The following is a 21686-nucleotide window of genomic DNA, read 5'->3' on the forward strand; positions in this document are numbered from 1 at the left end:
AATTTACTCTGTAAATCGTCACCCAAATCCTAATAAAAAAAAAAAAAAACATGTTAAGTTCTTAGCATTAAAGAAAACCAAATTGTTTTTCACTAGCAAATGTGATAAAACATCTGCACTACTGGATTCCAAACCAGTATGTTGTTGTATACTGGCGTGGAGTCATATCCGACTCATAGCGACTCCTCCTTGGGTTTCCGAGGCAATATCACTACAGAACTAGATTGCCCAATCTTCCTACCAAGGAGTGGCTGGTGGGTTTGAACCTCCAGCCTTCTGGTTAGCAGTCAAATGCCTTAGGCACTACACCACCAGAGCTCCCAATACATACCTATTTCATTTGATAGTTGTTCTGGTTACCTAGTGCCTCTGTGACAAGAATATACCACAAATGGGGATGGCTGAACAAACAGGAGTTTATTCTTAAAATCTGGAGGCTTCAAGTCCAAGTCCAAAGTGCCAGGCTCTAGGGGCTGTGTGAAAGCCCCTCTATCTTGGAGTACAGCTCTGCCTCTTGCTCCCAGTCCACTGAAGTTAGAGGCACCTCTCCACGCAGGCATCTGCTAGCTACTGAGGCTGACAAACCCAAGGTTGACAAGTGAAAAGGTACAGTCCCAATGTTACCAAACCACACGGGAGGCCATTAATTCAAGTCCATTGTAAGTCCCAAGGTCAGCAAAGCATGGCAGGCTGCTGAACAACGACACGACTACATGCAGGGTCCAAGCGTGCCATATGCTACAGACTATCCCAAGGCTTCTCCTTATATACAGGAAGCAGACCACATCCCAAAGGCAGCTATTCAGCTGCTTGTGGTAGATCCCACCATGGAGTTGACTGCCAGTCACATCATGGGGCATAACTACTACCAGCTGCCTAGCCACTCAACCAGGCCCAACCAGGTTGACATACAAATTGACCTACAACAATAGTACACATCCCAAACAGAGTAAAAATTACTACTGGTGACATACTATGGACCACTAGTTTCAAACGTAGGCAATGAGGTTCAGGGCACTGTATAAAGCTAGTCAAAATTTGCATTAAGTATCTAGCCAATGGGAGCTCTGGTGGCGTATTGCCTAAGGCATTTGACACTAACCACAAGGCTGGCAGTTCAAACCCACCAGCCACTCCTTGGAAGGAAGGTTAGACAATCTACTTCCATAGAGATAACATCTTGGAAACCCAAGGAGAGGTCACTATGAGTCGGAGCCAACTCAACGGCAGTGAGTTTTTGGTTTTGGTATCTAGGCAACAGCTTTCTAACATTTCTGAACATCACCCACAGTAAGAAATATATTTTACATCACTTTCCAGTTCACACCCTCCAGGTTAGACCCAAATATACATGCAAAACTGAAGCTAATGATTCACTGTGTTAGTATCTATTCTCCTTTTTTAAAATGATTGCTTGTCATACTCCATTAATCTGATTTTACAAACTACTGTTTAAATATCATTGCTAAGCCCTTTATATTTAAACACTTGAAACAATTCTTTGAAGCCGTTGCCATTATCATTATCATCTCCATTCATACAAAGAGAAGCTGAGGCTCAAAAAAGCTGAACAACTTACTCAAGGTCAAAAGCTAGTAAAGTAAGTAAAGGAAGAGAATTTAAAAAGAAGTCTTAGGGTAAAAAGGGTCATATAATATAGGGCCTAACACAGCTCGATCCATAAAGTCAGAATAACAGCATACCTAGACTGAATCAATTAACATTTATCAAAATGCCTAAGTGCCAGGCACTATGTTAAGTGTTTCCACACATATAATTCTTGTTCAAGCCTTAAAACAACCCTGCGTGGTTTGTGGTATTTACTTTATACAGACCAGAAAAGTGCAACTCAAAGAAATTAAGCAGCTTTGCCAGAGTCAATCAGAAAAAATGTGGCAGAGCTGAGATTCAAATCCAGGTTTTCTGACTCCAAATCCATTATTCTTTCCACAAAATACACAACCTACAAAAATAAAAGTGATTTCCATTAAAAAAAAAAAAAAGAAAAATGCAGTCTTCTTTTAGATTAGGTAAACTGGGGGTCGCTATGAGTCAAAACTGTGGTTGTTTTTATTTTTTTTTTTAGTAAGCTAATTCAAGTCACTATCATGAAAGTTAAAACCTTACACATTTTTCAGGTTGGTTTACACATTGCAGAAGCATTTTCCAAAATGTTCAACAGTCAGCAGAGCCAGAGTCTCAAAAGTAGGCAATGAGGTTAACAAAGTTCAGGACACTGTATAAAGCTAGTCAAAATCTGCATTAAGTGATGGCAGAAACAGTATTACAACTAGTCATTTCCTTAACAAGTACCTTTTTTGAATGCATGGCTAAGGATCAAGAGGGCAGATGTTATTGTTGTTTGTTAGGTGCCATCGAGTCAGCTCTGACTCATAGCGACCCTATGACAACAGAACAGAACACTGCCAGCCTCACAATCCCTGCCATATCTGAGCCCATCATTGTAGCCACTGTTCAATCCATCTCCTTGAGGGCCTTCGCCTTTTTGATTGACCCTCCACTTTACCAAGTATGATATCCTTCTCCAGGGAATGGTCCCTTCTGACAACATGACCAAAGTAGGTGAGACAAAGTCTGGCCATTCTTGCTTCCAAGAAGCATTCTGGCTACACTTCTTCCAGGACAGATCTGTTAACTCCTTTTAGCAGTCCATGGTACTATTAATATTCTTCTCCAACACCACAACTCAAAAGCAACAACTCTTCTTCAGTCTTCCTTACTCATTGTTCAGCTCTCACATGCGTATGAGGTGACTGAAAACACTATGGCTTGGGTTAGGCACACCTAAGTCTTCAAGGAGACATCTTTGCTCTTCAGCCCTTTAAAGAGGTATTTTGCAGCAAATTTTCCCAGTGCAATATGTCATCTGATTTCCTGACTGCTGTTTCCATTGGTAATATATTAAAACAGGATGAAAGTGAGCAATGGGTACAAGAAACCTGTAACTGTTAATGTTATTGACTTAATTGATTTTTTACAGAACTCTATTCTTCCTAATAATTTATATAGTGGAACCACAACAGCCAACAGACTAAACATATGCAAGGTACTCTCTGAAACAGGAAATAAACATATCCATGCACATTACTCATGGAGGAACTACAAGTGGTTATTCTGGGAAAAACAAAGAACTACTGGTAAATTATGTTCAAATGTCAATAACCCATGTATCTCACAATTTAACAATTCAGGGATCATCTTCCTTATCTATAGCTAAAATAAACAAACAGCTACATTAACTGTAGGCCTAGCCCCTACCTCCTATTATGAATTATAACTCTTACATCCACAACCTGCCCTCTACCAAGATGACATAACTATTACTTCCAGTCACTAGAAAAACTAGTGGTAATTTATGAATAAACTAGTACTCTATTGTTCTGACAGTATAGATCAAAAGAGAAATACAACCTCCATCACTTAGATTTTCAAGTTCTGCCCAAGTCCTGGGAATACAGGCTCTCCAAAAGTATTCCGAGTTTAAATTCTGAGTAAAATATGTTTGCTCTTCGTTTTGAGTAATGGTGTAATTGTTTTCTGTCTCTCATGCATTCTTTCCATTTCCTCCCTTTCATTATCAAAATACTTGAGAAAACAGTCTATGTCAGTTGATCAATTCTTCATGTCTCACTAACTTCTTAATCTATTGAAATACGACTCCTGCTTCATCAAGCTACTGAAATTATTCCACTCAAGTGTCTACTATCCTTACTCCTAAAACAATGCCCCCTTTCCAGCAATCATCCTTTGACTTTCATGTGACACCTTACATTATCCTTCTTCCTTTCTGAAGCTATATGCTCAGTGACTTCTCAAATACAATCACTCTGGGTTGGTTCTGCCAGTGCACCGGCCCCCCCCCCCCATTAAAAAAAAAAAAAAACTCTGATGGCTTCTTTTCAGTTTCTTTCAACGGCACATCTTCTTTCACCTACCACTCAAAAGTTACCACCTTGCTAAGATTTTAATCTTAGACTTTCTCTATTCTAACTCTACACACTCTCTATATATGCCTTCAACTACCAAATCTATGCTCATAATTCCCAAATACTCATCTCCAACCCAACACTTCCTGCTGAATTCCAAACTCCTTATTTTCAACTGTCTACCATCTGAATGTTTCTTAATGCTAAAACACTCTCAAAAGACAGTCTTTGCAGCTACTTTTGGAAAGGAAAGACAGCAGCACTAAAACATCTCAAATTCAACATGTTCGAGTCACAATTTCTTATCTTTCTCCTTGTACCTGATTCTCATGTTATTTTTCCCATCTTAGTTCATCAACAAAGCTCACATTCACTCACCCAAGCTAAAAACCTCCTATAATACCCTTCATTTTTTCCCCTACTCAGATCAGTCACCAAGTCTGTCTAGCCTATTCCCTGAAAATTTCTCTGAAATTCATCTTCCCTTATCCCTTCACAGCCAAACTTCTTAAAAGAGTAATTTATGCTCATTTCCTTTTTCTTATCTCTCATCAGATCCTTCAAATCTAACTTACCTACACATACCAGATTTCCACTGAAATGCCTTGCTAGGATCAATGACCAATGACCTCCTAAATGCCAAGTCTAAGGGCTCCCCTCCCCCTTCAGTTTGCTTGACTTCTGCATGAACTCTGAAGTCCCTGGGTGGTGCCAACAGTCAACAAGCTTGGCTGCTAAACAAAAGGCTGGAGATTCAGGTCCACCCAGAGGTGCCTCAGAGGAAAGGCCTGGTGATCTACTTCCACAAAATCAGCCACTGAAAACTCTATGGGACACAGTTCTACTCTGACACACAAGAGGTCGTCATGAGTCAGAATCTACTCCATGGCAATTGTTAAAAAAAAACAGAGAGAGACTCTGACATTGTTGACCACTCCCATCTTCTTGAAACTTTCTCTTTCCTTCATTTCCAAGGCCTGTTCTCTCTGGCTGCTCCACATCTGTCTTCTTCTGCCTACTTTCTAAACATTGGTGGTCCCCAGAATTCTCTGTCCTGGATCCTCTTCTCATAGCATATACCTCTCTGGGAAGTGGCTACAACCACCACTATACAGAGAACTCCCAAATCTGTATATTCAATAAAGACCCTTACACTGAAAAGATTCAACAACTGCCTATAAGGTACTTCTACCCAGAAGCCATACAAACATCTCCAATTCAACATGTCTAAATTTCAACTCACAAACCATACCCCCACAATGTGCCCCTTCCTATATTTCCACCCATTATTGGTACCACCACTTACATAGTCAGCCAAACCAAAAATCTGAAACTTATTTTAGGCTTCTCTTTCATCCTCACATTCTGTATGCAATTATTCATTAGATTAGTCCCTTATGATTTTCCAGCCTCCAGTCTTACCATCTTCTAATCCATTCTTTTTTTAATGTTTTAAATTCTGCATTTAAACATGTAAGACCACACAGAATTACAACTGCATACACACCACAAAGTATACACTTGTTAACATTTTGTCATGCCTCTTTTCTTTGTTTTTGTAAGAAGTAAAACATCCCCACATTGTCCCCATTGTACCAACCCCAGAAATAACCACCCACCCCTCCCATCCTCTTGCCACACCCTTCTGTTGAACCTAGGGAACATTTTCACTTGGAGTCAGAGACCCCTTAACTGGGAACCTTGGCATTCCCTGCCTAAATGGCTTCAAATGTGCTTCCAAAGCCTGCCAGGGCTCTTCCTTAGGTCCATTCTCCTGAGGGCTATCTACCCTGCCCAAATGTGCATACTTGGCCCAAAGGTAGCCAAGGGGGTTGTGAATGGAGTTTGAATGCTTGAGCTGGAGTAGTCAGTTAAAGAGGACACACATATGTGCAAAGCCCTTCAAAGTTAGGGACAGAAGCAGAGAGGTGAAGACAAGAGGAACTGGCTCTTCCTGCGTTGCCTTTCTGTATTTCTTGGACTATGAGGATTCTAAAATTCTAAATTTAAATCTGCTCTTCCAAATAGCTGTAAAGATGTATTTGTCAAGGTAGGAGGATGGAAAATAATTTAGCAGTTTGCTGGCTTTGCTTATAACTTTCAGATCGTTAAGAGGAGGTATGTATACCTCCATTTGTCCAATTGCCCAGAGTTCCACAAATGTTAAGGGCAAATGTGGCTGGTTGCCATTTATCTTTCTTGCCCTGCATGGTTTTGTCTTGCTCTTTGGTAATGTTTACTGTATCAGTATGCTCCATACTATTCTTGTGTACATTTTTATTTCCATAAACAGTATCATATGATATGCATCCTTTTGCAACTTTTTTACTTAACATTTTTTGAGATTTAGTCAAGTTGATACGTAAAGACTTAATTGATTTAAACTGCTGAAGGAATCATAATTTATCCCTTCTGCTATCAAGAACAGCTGTTTTAACTTTTTCCAGAACTACAGTGCTGTAATGAATCTTTTTTTATAACTCATTTTGTACGTGTAGATACGTATGAGTTTCATTAGGGCAGAACCTTATTGATGGAACTGCTGCATGGCAAGGAATGTATCTCTTCGACTTGTTGTTAATTTTGTTAGGTGTCATCGAGTCTGTTTCAACTCAGAGACCCTGTGAACAACAGTACGAGACACTGCCCAGTCCTGCACCATCCTCATAATTGCCGCTATGCTTGAGCCCATCGTTGTAGCCACTGTGTCAATACAACTTGTTGAGGGAATCCCCCTTTTCACTGACCCTCTACTTTACCAAACATGATAGCTCTCTCCAGGGACTAGTTCCTCCTGATAACATGACCAAAGCACCAGAGACAAAGTCTCACCATCTTCACTTCTAAAGCGCATTCAGCTCTACTTCTTCCAAGACAGATTTGTTCATTCTTCCTAATTTAATAGGTATGGCTACACTCTGTTCTCCAAAGTGGCTGTACCAATTTATACTTTCTTAGCAGTGTGTAAGGTCCCATTATTAATTCTAATTAATCATAAATTATGTCAGTCTGATGGTATCTCACCATTGATTTAATGGTGGTGTAGTGCCTAAGACGTCTGACTGCCAACCAGAAGGTAGGAGGTTCAAACTGATCAGCCACTCCACATTAGGAAATCTGAGCAATCTACTTCCATAAAGATTTACCACCTTGGAAACCCAAAGACGGCAGCTATGAGTTGGAATCGACTTGATGGTAGTGACTTTGGTTTTGGTTTTTTGTTTTCCTGGTAACTTGTGAGGCTGAGCATCATTCCATACATTTATTCATCTTTCAATTAGCCACTTCTGCAAAATGCCTACTCAAATTCCCTGACCATTTCTCTACTGAGATGTTCATCATAGTGATTTTGCAGCTCTTCATATCATTTATCTTATTAAAAGTATTTTCTCCAAGACTGTGGCTTATCTGTCATTCCTGGGTGGTACCAACTGTTAAAGTGCTCCATTACTAACTGAAAGGCTGGAGGTCCTAAAACACTCAGAGATACCTTGGAAGAAAGGCCTGGTAATCTATTTCCAAAAACTCAGCCACTGAAAAACCCATGGAGCACAGTTCTACTCTGACACACATGGGTCACCATGAGTCAGAAGCAATAACAACTGGTATGGTTTTTTGGGGGAGGGGTTATCTTCTTCATTTTTTTTATCATACCCTAAACCAAAAACCAAACCCACTGCCATCAAGTGGATTCCAACTCATAGCAACCCTATAAAACACAATCAACTGCTTCCTAGGTTTCCAAGGCTATAATCTTTATAGAGGCTGACTGCCACATCATTTTCCCACAGAGTAGCGCTAGTGGGTTCAAACCTCAGACCATTTGGTTAGCAGGTGAGCGCCTAACCACTGCACCTCCAGGGCTCCTCTTTTTATCATACCCACTGCCATAGGGTCGTTTCCGACTCATAGCCCTCATTGAATTTCCAAGGCTGTAAATCTTTACAGAAGCAGACCTCCCCATCTTTCTTCAACGGAATCGCCAGTGGATTTGAACCATCAACCTTTTGATTAGCAGTCAAATGTCTTAATCACTACACCACCAGAGCTCCTTTTTATCATACAGAAGTTAATTTTAATGTAGTCAAATTATCAATCGTTTCCTTTATATTTTGTTTACTGCTTAAAGAAACTTTTCCTCCCCTATTACTAGAGATGGGAGCTCTGGTGCCTAAGGCACTTGACTGCTAACCAGAAAGCTGGCGGTTCAAACCACCAGCCACTCCTCGGAAGGAAGATGGGGCAATCTACTTCCATAGTGATACTGCCTCGGAAACCCAAGGAGGGGTCACCATGAGTCGGGTCCGACTCGACAACACACAACAACAACATTGTCAGAGATACTTCCAGAATTTCCTAACTTTTATATATAGTAGTTTGTCCTTCAATTCATTTATAATGAATATTTTTTGTGTTTGGTCTGAGGTAAACATACTTTTTTTCTTTGAAGTTTTCTATAAAGTCAGTTAACTATTCAAGACAACTGAAAATAACATTCTTGCCCACTGATTTGCAATTCCACTATGCTGCTCATAGATTCAAATATTGTGAGAACAGGTTTTTGGGATCTTTAATTCTGTAATATTGGTTATTCAACTATCCTGACACTGACACCTCACTGTTTTAATTAATATGACTTTATATAATAGCTTGATACTTGAAAAGCAAGTTTACCCATCATGTTGTTCTTCAAAGTTGTCTTTATTATTCTTGGTTATCAAAAAAAAGCTCTGCTATTCCTAGTGTTCTAGTTTGTTTTTTTAATAATAAGTGAGTGGTAAGTTTTATCAAATGCTTTTTTTTGAACATCTATTGAGATGATCATATGGTTTTACTCTTCTTTTAATTATTAATATAGTGAAATACTTTTGATTCTTGATGTTAAACCAACCTTCCATTCCCAGAATAAATGTTACTTTGTCATGATTTGATTTTTTTTACATAAACACTACTAAATTTAGTGTATATTTCATTTCGGACCTCTTCAAATTATGTTCATGAGATTATCTTGTATTTTATCTTTATTGTACTGGCCCTATGTCATTTCTGATATCAAGTTGTAAACCCGAATCCACTGCCAGCAAGTTGATTCCGACTCACAAAGACATCCACTGGGTTTCCAAGACCGTTTATTATTATGGAAGGAGATTGCCCCTTCTTCCTTCCGTGGAGCAGCTGGTGGGTTTAAACCACCAACCTTCTAGTTAGCGGTCAAATACCTTAGGCACTGCACCACCAGAGCTCCTTCTAGTTGTAAAAGGACCCCAAAATTAAGTCTGGAAACATTATTTTTAGTCCCTAGAACAGTCTGTATACTTGGGTAACCTGTAAAACCAGCTGTGTCTTTTTCCTTCATTATGGAAGTTTGAAATATATATTAGAGAGACCAGTGTAAACAAACCCCCAAGTATCCATCACCCAACATCAGCAATCAATTAGTGGCTAATCTTATTTCATCTGTTTGCCTTATCCCTTACCAGCCTCTTCACCTTGAATGAATGATATTGAAATAAATCTCAGACATCAAATCATCTTTTGTACAAATATTTTAGTACACATCTCTTAAAGGACTCTTTTAAAATACATAACCAAAAAACTATTATCACACTATATATTTAAAATGCAATACCAATAAATAGCTAGCAAATATTCAAATTTTCCCAACTATAAAATATTTTTGTACAGTTTTTTCACATTAGGACCAAAGTAAGTTCATGTACTTAAACTGGTTGATGCGTCTTTTAAACCTCTTTCCATCTACAGGATTCCCCTCTTTTCTTCTTCTTCATACAATTTATTTGTGGAAGAAAATGGGTCATTTCTACTGTAAAATTTCCAACACTCTAGATTTTGTTCATTGTATCTATGTAATACTGCTTAATGGGTAGATTTTATATTTCCAGAAAATTGACTATTTCATCCAAATTTTCAAATGTATGAGCATAAAGTTGCCCATATTAAATACTTAGAGATTTTTCAAAAATATTTATTTCTACGGTTGTTTCTTTTTCATTCCTAACATTATTTATGCATTCTTGCTTTCTTTTTCCTTTATCAATCTTGACAGAGGCTTGTGTATAATATAGATTCTATATTAATATTTTCAGTGAATTAGCTTTTGGTTGTTAATCCCCATCACTGTTTTCTATTTCACTAATTTCTGGTCTTTATTATAGGATCTCTGGTGGTGTAGTACTTAAAGCATTTGGCTGGTAACCAAAAGGTTGGTGGTTCAAACCCAGCAGCCACTCCGTGGGAGAAAGATGAGGCAGTTACGTTAATGAGGCAGAGCACAATCTACAGGATCAGATTGTATCATCAGTCAATCTCTTTTGAGATATAAAAGAGATTAAACAATTGAGCAGAGATAGAAGGACCACATTACCATCAAGAAAGAAAAGGATGGAGGCACAACATGAAAAATGTCATCAATGTCCCTGAGCCATCAATCTGGAAGTTGTTATGTTGGCAAATGTCTTGTTGTACATGTTTTCACCACAATAAAAGTTAAAAGCAACGTAAAGAAAAGAAAGAAGAGGATGGTGTAGAGTGTGTCCTTTGGACAAGGGGTCCCTGCACTGAGAAGGTTAAGCCCAGGGGAAGACTGAAGCCAAACACACGGAGATCTCGAAGGAATGCCAGGTTCACAGATGTTGAAAGGAGACAAAGAACTTCCTCCTGAGCCTACAGAGAAAGCCTTCTCCCTCAAGCTAGCACCCTGAATTCGGACTTGTAGCCTCCTAAACTGGGCCGACTCGACGGCACATAACAACTTATATAAATAAGACAGAATCCTATAACCACTGTCAGCTAAGCAGCAATAATGATGCAATTGTCACTGCCTGTATATATATGAACACAGACAATTAAAAAAATAAGCTTATAGAGAAATGTAGCAATTTGGTTGTTATCCCTGGTGGCATGACTGGACAACCTTAATCTCTCAGTGTCAGCCAACAAACCATTTACAGACCATCTGAGTAAGAACTATAAATTTCATCTGAAAACCTTTTGTTGATACCTTCTGGCAAGCTAAAGCAAGCATTAGCATAAAAACTTGATGAGAGTCAGAAGTTTGAAAGGAAATCCCCACAATAGCTGTGAAGCACTCTTAAGAAATGCTGTATCAACAATGCTCTTGATGACATAGTGAGCAATACTATGCAGAAAAACACAAACATCTATGATTCCGTCAAAAAGCAATTTAGACAAGTCAGACTCTGAATATGAAGTTGTTACAGGAATATTCTATTAATCTATTGTTTCACTTTTTTAACATATGCATGTGAGTGACATGACAAATATGTACCTAAATAAATTCTTAAGAGCTCTTTCACAATAAGTAAAAAAGTCTAACTGATGGGAAAGCATTATTATCACAGTTTAGTTACAGCATATTTTCTTTATGATTTGAAAATGATAGTACATCTTAACCATTGATGGCATTTTAAAATTCAACAAAATATAGTACACTTAAATTTTCCTCTAAGTATTATTATTGCTGTACACCACAGATTTTGACAGTGTTTTCACTGTTTTTCAATTCTAAATATTTCCAATTTCTTTTTTTGTTCTCAATCCACACATTATATATGTCTGCTTTTCTTTTTGTTTTATTATTTCCAAACAGAGACTGGTATAGGGAAGGAATTATGTTTTTATTAATTTCTAACTTTATTTCATTTTGGCCAAATAACATGGTTTACAGTATATCATTCTGATATGGTCTACGTTTGTTTGTATGGTTCTATATATGTATTTTTCTTTTAGTAGTGATCTTCACATTTTAACATGCATCAGATTCAAAATCTAAAGTTAATCACTAACTCTACCTCCTCCTGAGCCATGTATTTTATATATATATACACACACACACGTGTGTGTGTGTGTGTATATATATACACGCACATATGTGTGTATATATATATACACACACATATATATGTATGTATATGTATGTATATATGTGTGTGTATGTGTGTGTGTATATATACGTGACCCCTGCAACTCTTTAACTCTGATCACCTTCTCTCCCAGCTTACCTTTTATCATTATCTATTAGTTTAGTTCTACCTGTTTTCAGGCTCCATCACTAATCATAATTATGTTTTATAGACAGTATTAGCTTAGTTTACCTACCAATTTCTTTGTTCACCATGACTTTTTGTATGTTACTCTCTCCTAAGTTACTTTTCTTTCTCCCTGAAGTATATTCTTTAGTATAATAGTTCTTTCACAAACAATGTGGTAAATTCTCTATATTTTTGCTTTTCTGAAAATATGTTTATTTTACCCTCACTCTTGAATGATAATTTAGCTGAGTATGAAATTTGAATCTCTCTCAACACTTAGACGTCATTATCATTTCTTTTCTGGCCTAAATTGCTGATTACAAGAAGTATGCTCTCAATCTGACTGTCTTTCCTTTATGGCCGCTTTTCCCTCGTTTTAGTTTTCTCTATTGTAAGTTGGGAGCTCTGGTAGCATAGTGCCTAAGGCACTTGACTGCTAACCAGAAGGCTGGCGCTTCAAACCCACCAGCCACTCCTCAGAAGGAAGGTTGGGCAATCCTACTTCCATAGTGATACTGCCTCGGAAACCCAAGGAGGGGTCGCTATGAGTCAGGACCAACTCGACGGCAAATAACAACAACAACATTTTAAATTGGACCTTCTTGATTTGTCCTTCATGTCTCTTTACCTCTAATATTGTCCTTCACTTTAATGACTATTTTACACTCAGGAATTTCCTCTTATCAATCTCCCAGTTTACTGATTTTCTCTTCATTAGTGTAAACTATTCTTTAACTTATCATTGAGTGTTTTAACCTCATTGACTATATTTTTCATTATGTTTAGTTCTTTTTCAAATGTGCCTGTTTCGTAATTCTTTGTTCTTGGTATTTCAATTAATTCTTTAGGGTCTGTAGACAACTAAGACATGCTAATGAAAATTACCTTTCATGCTGTCCTTCTGCTATCCCAGTTCTCAGAGCTATAATCCTCCTACTTGTTGCATCTGCTGAATCTCATTAGTGGTAGAAAACTGCTTGCTCCTATGTTGTCATTTTTAATTTAAGTTCATCTTTAAACTCAAATCATACCCACTACCATAGAGTCAATTCCAACTCAGCGACCCTTTATTTGGGCTTATCTCTTCTGTAAGAATCTCTTGTGGCCCAGGTATGGAAGTGCCCCTCAGAGTTATGTTTTTCCTTTCTCCAGGTGATCCAGGAGTATTATTAGCTTGAGGCCAGTTTTTATATTAATAGCTCAACTTGGCAATACCTGAACCATATAATTAATATAAACTGAGACTGCATAGATCTGGTGCTTCAATATCTCAGGGAAGTTTTCTTGTTTTTGTTTTTTAAATCATTTTATCTTTTGCAGAGAAAGCAAAGCAAGACAATTGTCATCTCCTGTGTCAGTGAACAGCTATTTTTCTAGCCTACCCTGTCACCAAGGATACAAAACATCAAGAGTGCCAGCTTAATGCAGAAATCTTAATTGTGATTCCTTTTTCCTCATGGTTAACAATTCCCTAGAAATAGAAAACTACAAACCACTCACTCCACTCAGGGAACACCACAGCAGCTCATGGACTTATAGTTTCCGTTTTTAGTTCCATTTTCCTTTCTGTAACTTGGAGATTTCCTCGCTCTCCTGATAGTCTGACAATTACTTAAAGAACAGTTGTTCTGTATTACCAAGCTTTTATAGGTATTTGTAGCATAAGAATATTCAACATCGCCTAATTAGCCATTTTGCTAAAAAAGAATTGGGGCTCTCCAATCCATTTGTTAAGTTAACCCCATAAAAATGACCTCTTTAAAATGCAAAGATGAACTCTTTAAAACTTTTCATTAGTCTTCATTCCTTAGCGTGGCATTCAAAGTTCACTATCATCCAGCAACTGCCTATCTCTGCAATTTCATCCTCGGTCGGGCAATCCTCCTTCCGTAGTGATACTGCCTCGAAAACCCAAGGAGGGGTCGCTATGAGTCGGGGCAGACTCGACGGCACATAACTGCTAACCAGAAGGCTGGTGGTTCAAACCCACCAGCCACTCCTTGGAAGGAAAGCTGGGCAATCTACTTCCATAGTGATACCACCTCAGAAACCCAAGGAGGGGTCTCTATGAGTCGGGGCCGACTCGACTACACATAACAACCACAACAACAACACTCTGTGCACCCAATGCTCCAACCTCTCCTATTTACAATCCCTAGAACTCTCCCTGTTGTTTCATGCTCCCATGACTTTCACTGCACTAATTTCCCTCTCTCATCTTCATCTTGCCCTCGTCTCCTACTGAGTATGTCTCATTAAAGCCCACCGTAGCTTTCTTCTTTGTGAGAATAACTAACATGTATTGAGCATTATAATAACTCATTTAGTCTTCACAACAACTTTATGATTTTAGTACTATTAAAATACCCACCACTGCCATCAAGTCGATTCCAACTCACAGCAACCCCCCACTGGGTTTCCAAGACTATAAATCTTTATAGAAGTAGATTGCCTCATCTTCCTTCCTCAGTTTCCAGATAAGTAAACAAAGGTACAGAGAGGTTAAACAATGTGCCCAACATACATAGTTATAAATGGCAGACCCCAGGTAGTCTAACTCTAGATCCTGCTGTATTACTCACTATATACCATGTTGTTTTCTATAATTACATCTCGCGTTAGTTAAAACTCCATTTATTATACCGTATTTCAGCTACATATTTACATGCCAATCTTCCCTACTACACTTTGACTTTAAGAGACACAATAGTGTTTCGTATTTAGCTCCAGTGCCTAACACATAGAAGACCTCAAACGGTTACTAAATTAATCAATGACTAAAGGAAATATCCCACAGCCACTGCCTTAGACTTTCTTTCTTTTTAGCCTAAAGTACTAAAACAGAACCTTAACTGGACTCTCTGTCTCCAATTTCTTCTCACATCTTTCCTCCAAACTCCAACCACTATTATTTATAAAGCACATTATGACTATGCAATTCCACTACTTAAAAAATCTTTAAGGGCTCCACACTGTCTATAGGATAAAGTCCCAAATTCTTCTAGCATGACAATGTCCTTCATGATCTGACTTCCTTCCCCACTCCAGTTCCACATTCCACCTATATTTAATATGTTGCTAGTCCCCGAACATGGCAAGCACTTCATCTTTGTAGGTGCAGGTTCTTCTGCCTAGGCTGGCCATTTCCTCCTCTTTCACCTGGTGAATTACCACTCACTCTTCAACATATAGGAGCTCTCGTAGCATAGTGCCTAAGGCACTGGACTGCTAACCAGAAGGCTGGCGGTTCAAACCCACCAGCCACTCCTCGGAAGGAAGGTTGGGCATTCCTACTTCCGCAGTGATACTGCCTCGGAAACCCAAGGAGGGGTCGCTATGAGTCGGGGCCGACTCGATGGCAAATAACAACAAACAACAACAACTTCAACATATACCTCAATGCCTTCCGCAGCCTTCCTCCAGACTGTCAGTTATCCCATTCTTACACTTGGCTGGTATTTATGCATTTATCTCACTTAGCACTTTGTATTGTTATCTGATTAGGTATGAAAGTGTGGCTCCAACCAGACTGTGGAGTCTTGAAGAACAGGGACCACGTCTTATTCATCTTTTTTATTGTATCATCTTGCATATAGAAGGAGCTCTGGTGGTACAGTGGTTAAGCGCTCGGCTGCTAACCGAAAAGGTCAGTGGTTCAAACCCACTGGCATGTTCCACAGGAGAAAGATGCACAAGTTTGCTTCTGTAAAGATTTACAGCATTGGAAACCCTATGGGCATTCTAGTCTGTCCTAAGGGGTCACTATGAGTCATAATCAACTCAACAGCAGTGGTTTTTGGTTTTTATCTTTCATACAGGCATACCTCATTTTATTGTGCTTTGCTTTATTGCACTTCACAGACATTTTGTTTTTTTTACAAATTGAAGGTTTGTGGCAACCCTACATGGACCAAGTCCATCAATGCCATTTTCCCAACAACATGTGCTCACTTCGTGTCTCGGTGTCACATACTGTTAATTCTCACAATATTTCAAACTTTTTTCATAATGCTATTGCACAATTAAAAGACTACATACAATATGGTATAAACATAACTTTTACATTGTTGTTACGTGCCGTTGAGTCGGCCCGACTCATAGCGACCCCTCCTTGGGTTTCCGAGGCAGTATCACTACGCAAGTAGATTGCCCCACCTTCCTTCCAAGGAGTGGCTGGTGGGTTTGAACCGCCAGCCTTCTGGTTAGCAGTCAAGTGCCTTAGGCACTATGCTATCAGAGCTCCTAACTTTTATATGTACTGGGGAAAAAAAAGTGTGTGATTACTTTATTGTGTTACTTCGCTTTACCCCAGTGGTCTGGAACTAAACTCACAATATCTCCAAAGTATGCCTGTATTGTGTGGTCAAGAAATGCTCACTGAATTATAGTCAAATGAAATTTGACAAACATATTCTACACCCTCCAACCAAGCAAACTCAAGATATAAACGAATACAAAGTAGACAACTCTTCCAAAATTAACCGACTAGACAGAGAAAGGAAATATGAATGAATGAAAACAAATAAACTTATAAACATGAATGAATTCTAGGTTTCTGCTATTCACTATAGACTGGCACTATTTCTTCAATGGTAATTACTGTTTAGTTGGTAAAGCACATGGTGAGGTAATCTCATCATGAGTTTTAAAACATACACAAGCACAAGGCAAATGTTTCCTGCATTAGTATAACACAAAAGGACAGTCAAATGCTGGATTATGTGTCATTAAGGATAAAGAGTTGAATCATTTTATATATTTTAAAACAAATCCTTACAGACCAGGGAAATTCCTGTCCTTTTACATTACAATCACATGATTTCATTATTCACTGGTCCTAAATGCAATGTAGGCTGCACACAGGCAACATTGTCTGCCAACTGAGTAATAAAGCAGAACTACTTGTTTTTCACTGAAAGGGGAAATTCATTAAATGAGTAAATGTTAACCCTAAGAAAACAGAGGGGCTGGGGTGGGATACAGGGAAGGGATAAATGAGGAACTATTTTTTTTAATCTCTTCAATTTCTGAAATGCATTTCCAACATGTTCAAACTCAAGACATTATAATTTAGAATGCTCATCCTTGACATCAAATCAAAACATTAAATTAATTCTTAAAATTCATTTATCATCATCCATGATGTTTAAGTGTTGTTGTAGTAGTATATACTTCTCAGTCTACCTATATGACCTGTGTGGTAAACGTTTTTATATCAAAGGACCAGGAATATCTCTAAATGAAAAACATAAGCTCCATGAGGAATCCTCTGAATATTTTGTTCACTGATTATCAAGCACCTGTAATAGTGCCTGGCAGAGAACAGGCACTCACTTAATACTTGCTGAATACTGTTCAAGATGGCCCAAATATTCAGCATGTTAATACAGACAATGAGCTGCAGATTCTCAAAACACATGAAAATGAGCTACAGGTTCACCTTGAGATAATCACTGGCTAAAACTTCACACATCAAGAACTAACAATGCATGTTGTTGTTATGTGCCATCGAGTCAGATCTGACTCATAGCGACTCCTCCTTGGGTTTCCAAGGCGGTATCACTACGGAAGTAGATTGGCCTATCTTCCTTCCAAGAAGTGGCTGGTGGATTTGAACCACCAGCCTTCTGGTTAGCAGTCAAGTGTCTTAGGCACTATGCTACCAGAGCTCCCTAACAATGCACAGGAGAATAAAATAAGATATTTTACACAAGGGTCACTTAGGTTCTGAACCTGAAAGATTGCCAAGCAAAAAATAAAAATGTCTCCTGAGCAATCACAATTTTCAGTAAGAGCAAACTCCTGCACTTTTTTCATAGATAACCCAATTCCAAGAGACATACAGGGCTTCAACATAACTTTAAAAATTGCAAGGATTTCATTTAAACATGGTGCATGTATTACAAAATTTATTTCCAATATTATAAAGTAGGCATGACCTTTGTTTTACCAATTGCCCTAACTAGTCCAAACTCCGAATATTACTACAGTTACTAATTCTATTCTTATTTCCCACTCATACAACTACAATATAAATATTTATGAAACTGGCATTTTCAGTTTTCCCTATTAAAAGCAATTATGAGCACTTCACTGTTACTCAGGTTATCTGTTTCAGCCCTTATTTATTGGTTACTCTTTCAGGCATTGCTTATCTATTACTAATTTACCATGGCCTCTCGTATTCCGAGCCTCAGTTTTCTCTATGATAGCATGAAGGACCTGAATAGTAGAACGAAGGAATTAGAAACAATGGTTCTAAACCTTTTTTTGCAACCCTTTGAGATTGCAGTGAAAGCCAAAAAGGACCTTTCTTCACAAAAATGCACATACACATTTATATAACAATTATATACAACAGCAAAAGATTAGAAACAGCCTAAATGCCCACCAACAGATGGTTAAGTAAGGGATGTTCTATTCATTCAATGAGATTTCATGCAACTGTAGAGAACAGGAGCTCTAGTAGCATAGTGCTTAAGGCACTTGACTGCTAACCAGAAGACTGGTGGTTCAAACCTACGAGCCATTCCTTGGAAGAAAGATGGGGCAATCTAGTGATACTGCCTTGGCAACCCAAGGAGGGGTCACTATGAGTCGGGTCCGACTTGACAGCACATAACAACAAGTAGGAAGAACAAAAAAGTTTTCTATGTACTGATATGGAAAAATTTCCATCATGTATTGTTAAACAAATAAAGCAAGTCACAGAACACGAATGTGCAGCTTATTGTATAAAAAGGTCAAAAAACAACTGTACCTTAATTTTCATGTATATGCATAAAGAAACTGAAGAATCTTTCATGGGAATAGGAAATGCAGGGTGGGTTGGGAGAGAAACTTTTCATTGTATACTTTTTTAATATTTTTAGTTTGAATCTTGTAAATATACTGCCTATTAAAATTTTATACTAAAACATACTGTATACAACTTCAAAAGATTTAGACAACCTGCTGAAGCACAGAAGGCCTCAGTTTAAAAAATGAAAAAAACCTAGACTAGAAGATAATTCCCAATCCCTGCTCAGCAATATCCTTTTATGACACTTTGACTTAATAAGCATGTAATTGTACATACTCCATGAACCAGCAGTAAGAACGTACAAGAAAGAAATAAAGTTTTCATTATGAACCTCATGTAAACATATGAAGTAGTTAGTAGATACTAGGTGACTTGACACATCCTAATTTAGAATCTCATTTTAGGTAACTTTTCTTATTCATTGATACACTTGATCTATGACAAAAATTTCTTAAAGTGAAAAAAAGTTTGCAGAAATCAAGACATATTTCCTTCTATTTCAGTCACATTCCCTTCAAATTTCAGACCTGATATTTCACAAGGAATTTCAAGCTTAAGAAATAAAAATTAAAGATTCTATCCTAGTTGACAAAAAATCAATAGTACTAATAAGATCAAAGAAACATTTAGTCTTATGTCACCATCAACTCAGAATTCGAAGCAAATTAAATAGCATATGAGATCATCTACAAATTAAATTTAAACAATGTCAGAAGAGGTCTTCTTCCCTGATAGGAGCAAGAATCAGATGGAACTCAGTTTACATTCTTAGGGCAAGTAACTTTTGTGGGCCTCAGTTTTGCTTGTAAAATGGAAATAAAAGCATCTATCTCATAGGGATGTTGGGAAAGTTCAACAGAATAAGGCACATAGAAAGTAAAATGCAGATCCTCACAACCCCAGGAATAAAAAGCAAGGCGTCCTAGGGCACTGGCAGGTGTCCCTGACTGCTTGAATCAAAAGACTGCGTTCTGGAATCTATAGTTTCTAGGGGCTGCGTTTTCACACATGAGCAATGTCTCCCTTTCCCTCTGAAAACAACACATGGCAGACTTCCCAACATAAAAGGTGCAATTATCTGGCCTTTCCTGATTTATGTTTCTTGAAAATCTGCTCCTAAGTAAGCATCTTTTTATCAAGCAGATCTGTAGATGCTGTTGTAGAGTGACGACAATGTATATCCCAAAAGTCCTGCGTTGTAAGAGTTATGTACTGTCGTTTGAACAGGAGACTTTCTATCTCAAAACTCAGACTAAAAGTTTCGAACAGTGGCAGGTTCTGGGCAGTTGGGAAGTGAAAGAAGTTGAAGGCAACAGTGCTGCAACAAACTTTTAATTAACTTACTAGGATGGTAACACGAAATCCACACTGCCATGGAGAAACAAGCAGCCCCAACCAACCAACCTCCAAAACTTTTAAATCCCATCCAGTTTTTCAGTTTTATTTTTTGGTCAGGTTCCAACAGAACTAGCTTATTATTAATATCAATACAAATAGCTGTCATTCTTTGTTTCATTACTATGTACCAGGCTCTGTGCTAAGCACACATTTTTCAAGATTTTATTGGGGCGGGGGGGTGGCGAACAACTGCATGATGCGCTCCTTCTCCCAACCCACTCTACTCTCAAGTCTGAAAAGCCCCCTTCACATCCTCAAATTCACCCTGTCCCTTAACTGTATCGAGAACTCTGGACACACCACTCCCTTACTCATTGACCCATTCAGGCCCAGGAGCCACATCTCATCAAGCAATACGACCCCACGCTCTTCACTCAACAAACACTAAAACCAAGCACTTCTTTCATCCTCCAAGCCTCCTGCAAAATTCAGTTCCTTCCCTCTACACACCAATTTCAACCTGCTCCCAACACGCTGCAGGATTCTAAAGCTCACTCCAAACTTCTGACTTACGTAAGGAGCGGAATCCCCTCACTGCCCCTCCAAATCCAACTTGCCCGTACTTCATTCCGAAGTTCAAAATTCAGAAACAGACACTGCACCTGTAAAGAACCTGGGTTCCAATCCCTCAAGAACTCTCCACCCGCTCAAGTAGGGCCTGGGACGCTCCACCCCCTAACCAGGCCGGGGCGCGCTCGGCCTCCTTCCGGACCCCAAGAGAAGGAGGGGAAGCTCCACCTGGCTCCGCGGGCGCGGCGCGCGGCTCCTGCTCCGGCCCAGGCTCTGCAGCGGCCGCGCCCCCGTCCCGGCGCGGGCGGCAGCGTTCGGGTTGGCTGCGGCGGACGCGCTCGCCCAGCACCTCCGCGTCTGCTTGGCTGTCGTCGCGGGCCCGACGGCGGGCCCATCCCGGGCCACGGGCGCGACAGCGCGGGCAACCAGGGCCCGCCGCGTCGGCGGCGCGTTGGGCGCAGCCTTGGCACAGCGAGTGGCCGCACGGCAAGGCCGCCGCTTCCCCCTGCGTCTCTAGGCACCCGGCGCAGCCCGACTCTTCGGGCCTCGGAGGTAGCGACGGTTGCAGCAACGGCGGTGGAAACACCAGCGCGGGGCCAGAAGCTGGGCCCGGAGCCCCAGTCTTCGTTGCCGCCGTCTCGTCACAGCGGCCCCGCCGGCCCCGCCGACTCAGAGCTGCCGCTGCCGCCGCGGAAGAGGCCCGAGTACTCGGGCCTGCCGCCGCCATCTTGTTTCCCGTTTGAAGGGAGAGTCCGTTGCGAGGAGAAGAGTAGAGGGCGGGGCAGTGGGCGGCTAATATCGTATCTACATATTCATGAGGAGGTGGGGCTTCATTGAGCGCTGGCAAGGTTTTCCCAGTATCTGGTGACAGGAGGTGAAACTTGATTAATATTTATTAATTATCCTTTATATATCCTGTCTTCAGCCTCACTCAGCGGAGTCTTTTTTTTTTTTTTT

General features: G+C 39.5%; 1 protein-coding gene across 1 annotated transcript in view; it reads right to left on the reverse strand.

Moving 5' to 3' along the window:
* Positions 1-21456, reverse strand: part of RNF169 (ring finger protein 169) — a 148112-nt gene extending 126656 nt beyond the window's left edge. Inside the window, exon 1 of the mRNA XM_007940938.2 lies at positions 20958-21456. Within this exon, the coding sequence (XP_007939129.1) occupies positions 20958-21456 (499 nt within the window). The remainder of the gene's footprint in view (positions 1-20957) is intronic.
* Between the last annotated feature and the right edge of the window lie 230 nt (positions 21457-21686).

The sequence above is a fragment of the Orycteropus afer genome, unplaced genomic scaffold (assembly GCF_000298275.1).
Source record: "Orycteropus afer afer isolate SDZICR_OR568_19922 unplaced genomic scaffold, OryAfe1.0 scaffold00074, whole genome shotgun sequence".
Taxonomy (NCBI): Eukaryota; Metazoa; Chordata; class Mammalia; order Tubulidentata; family Orycteropodidae; genus Orycteropus; species Orycteropus afer.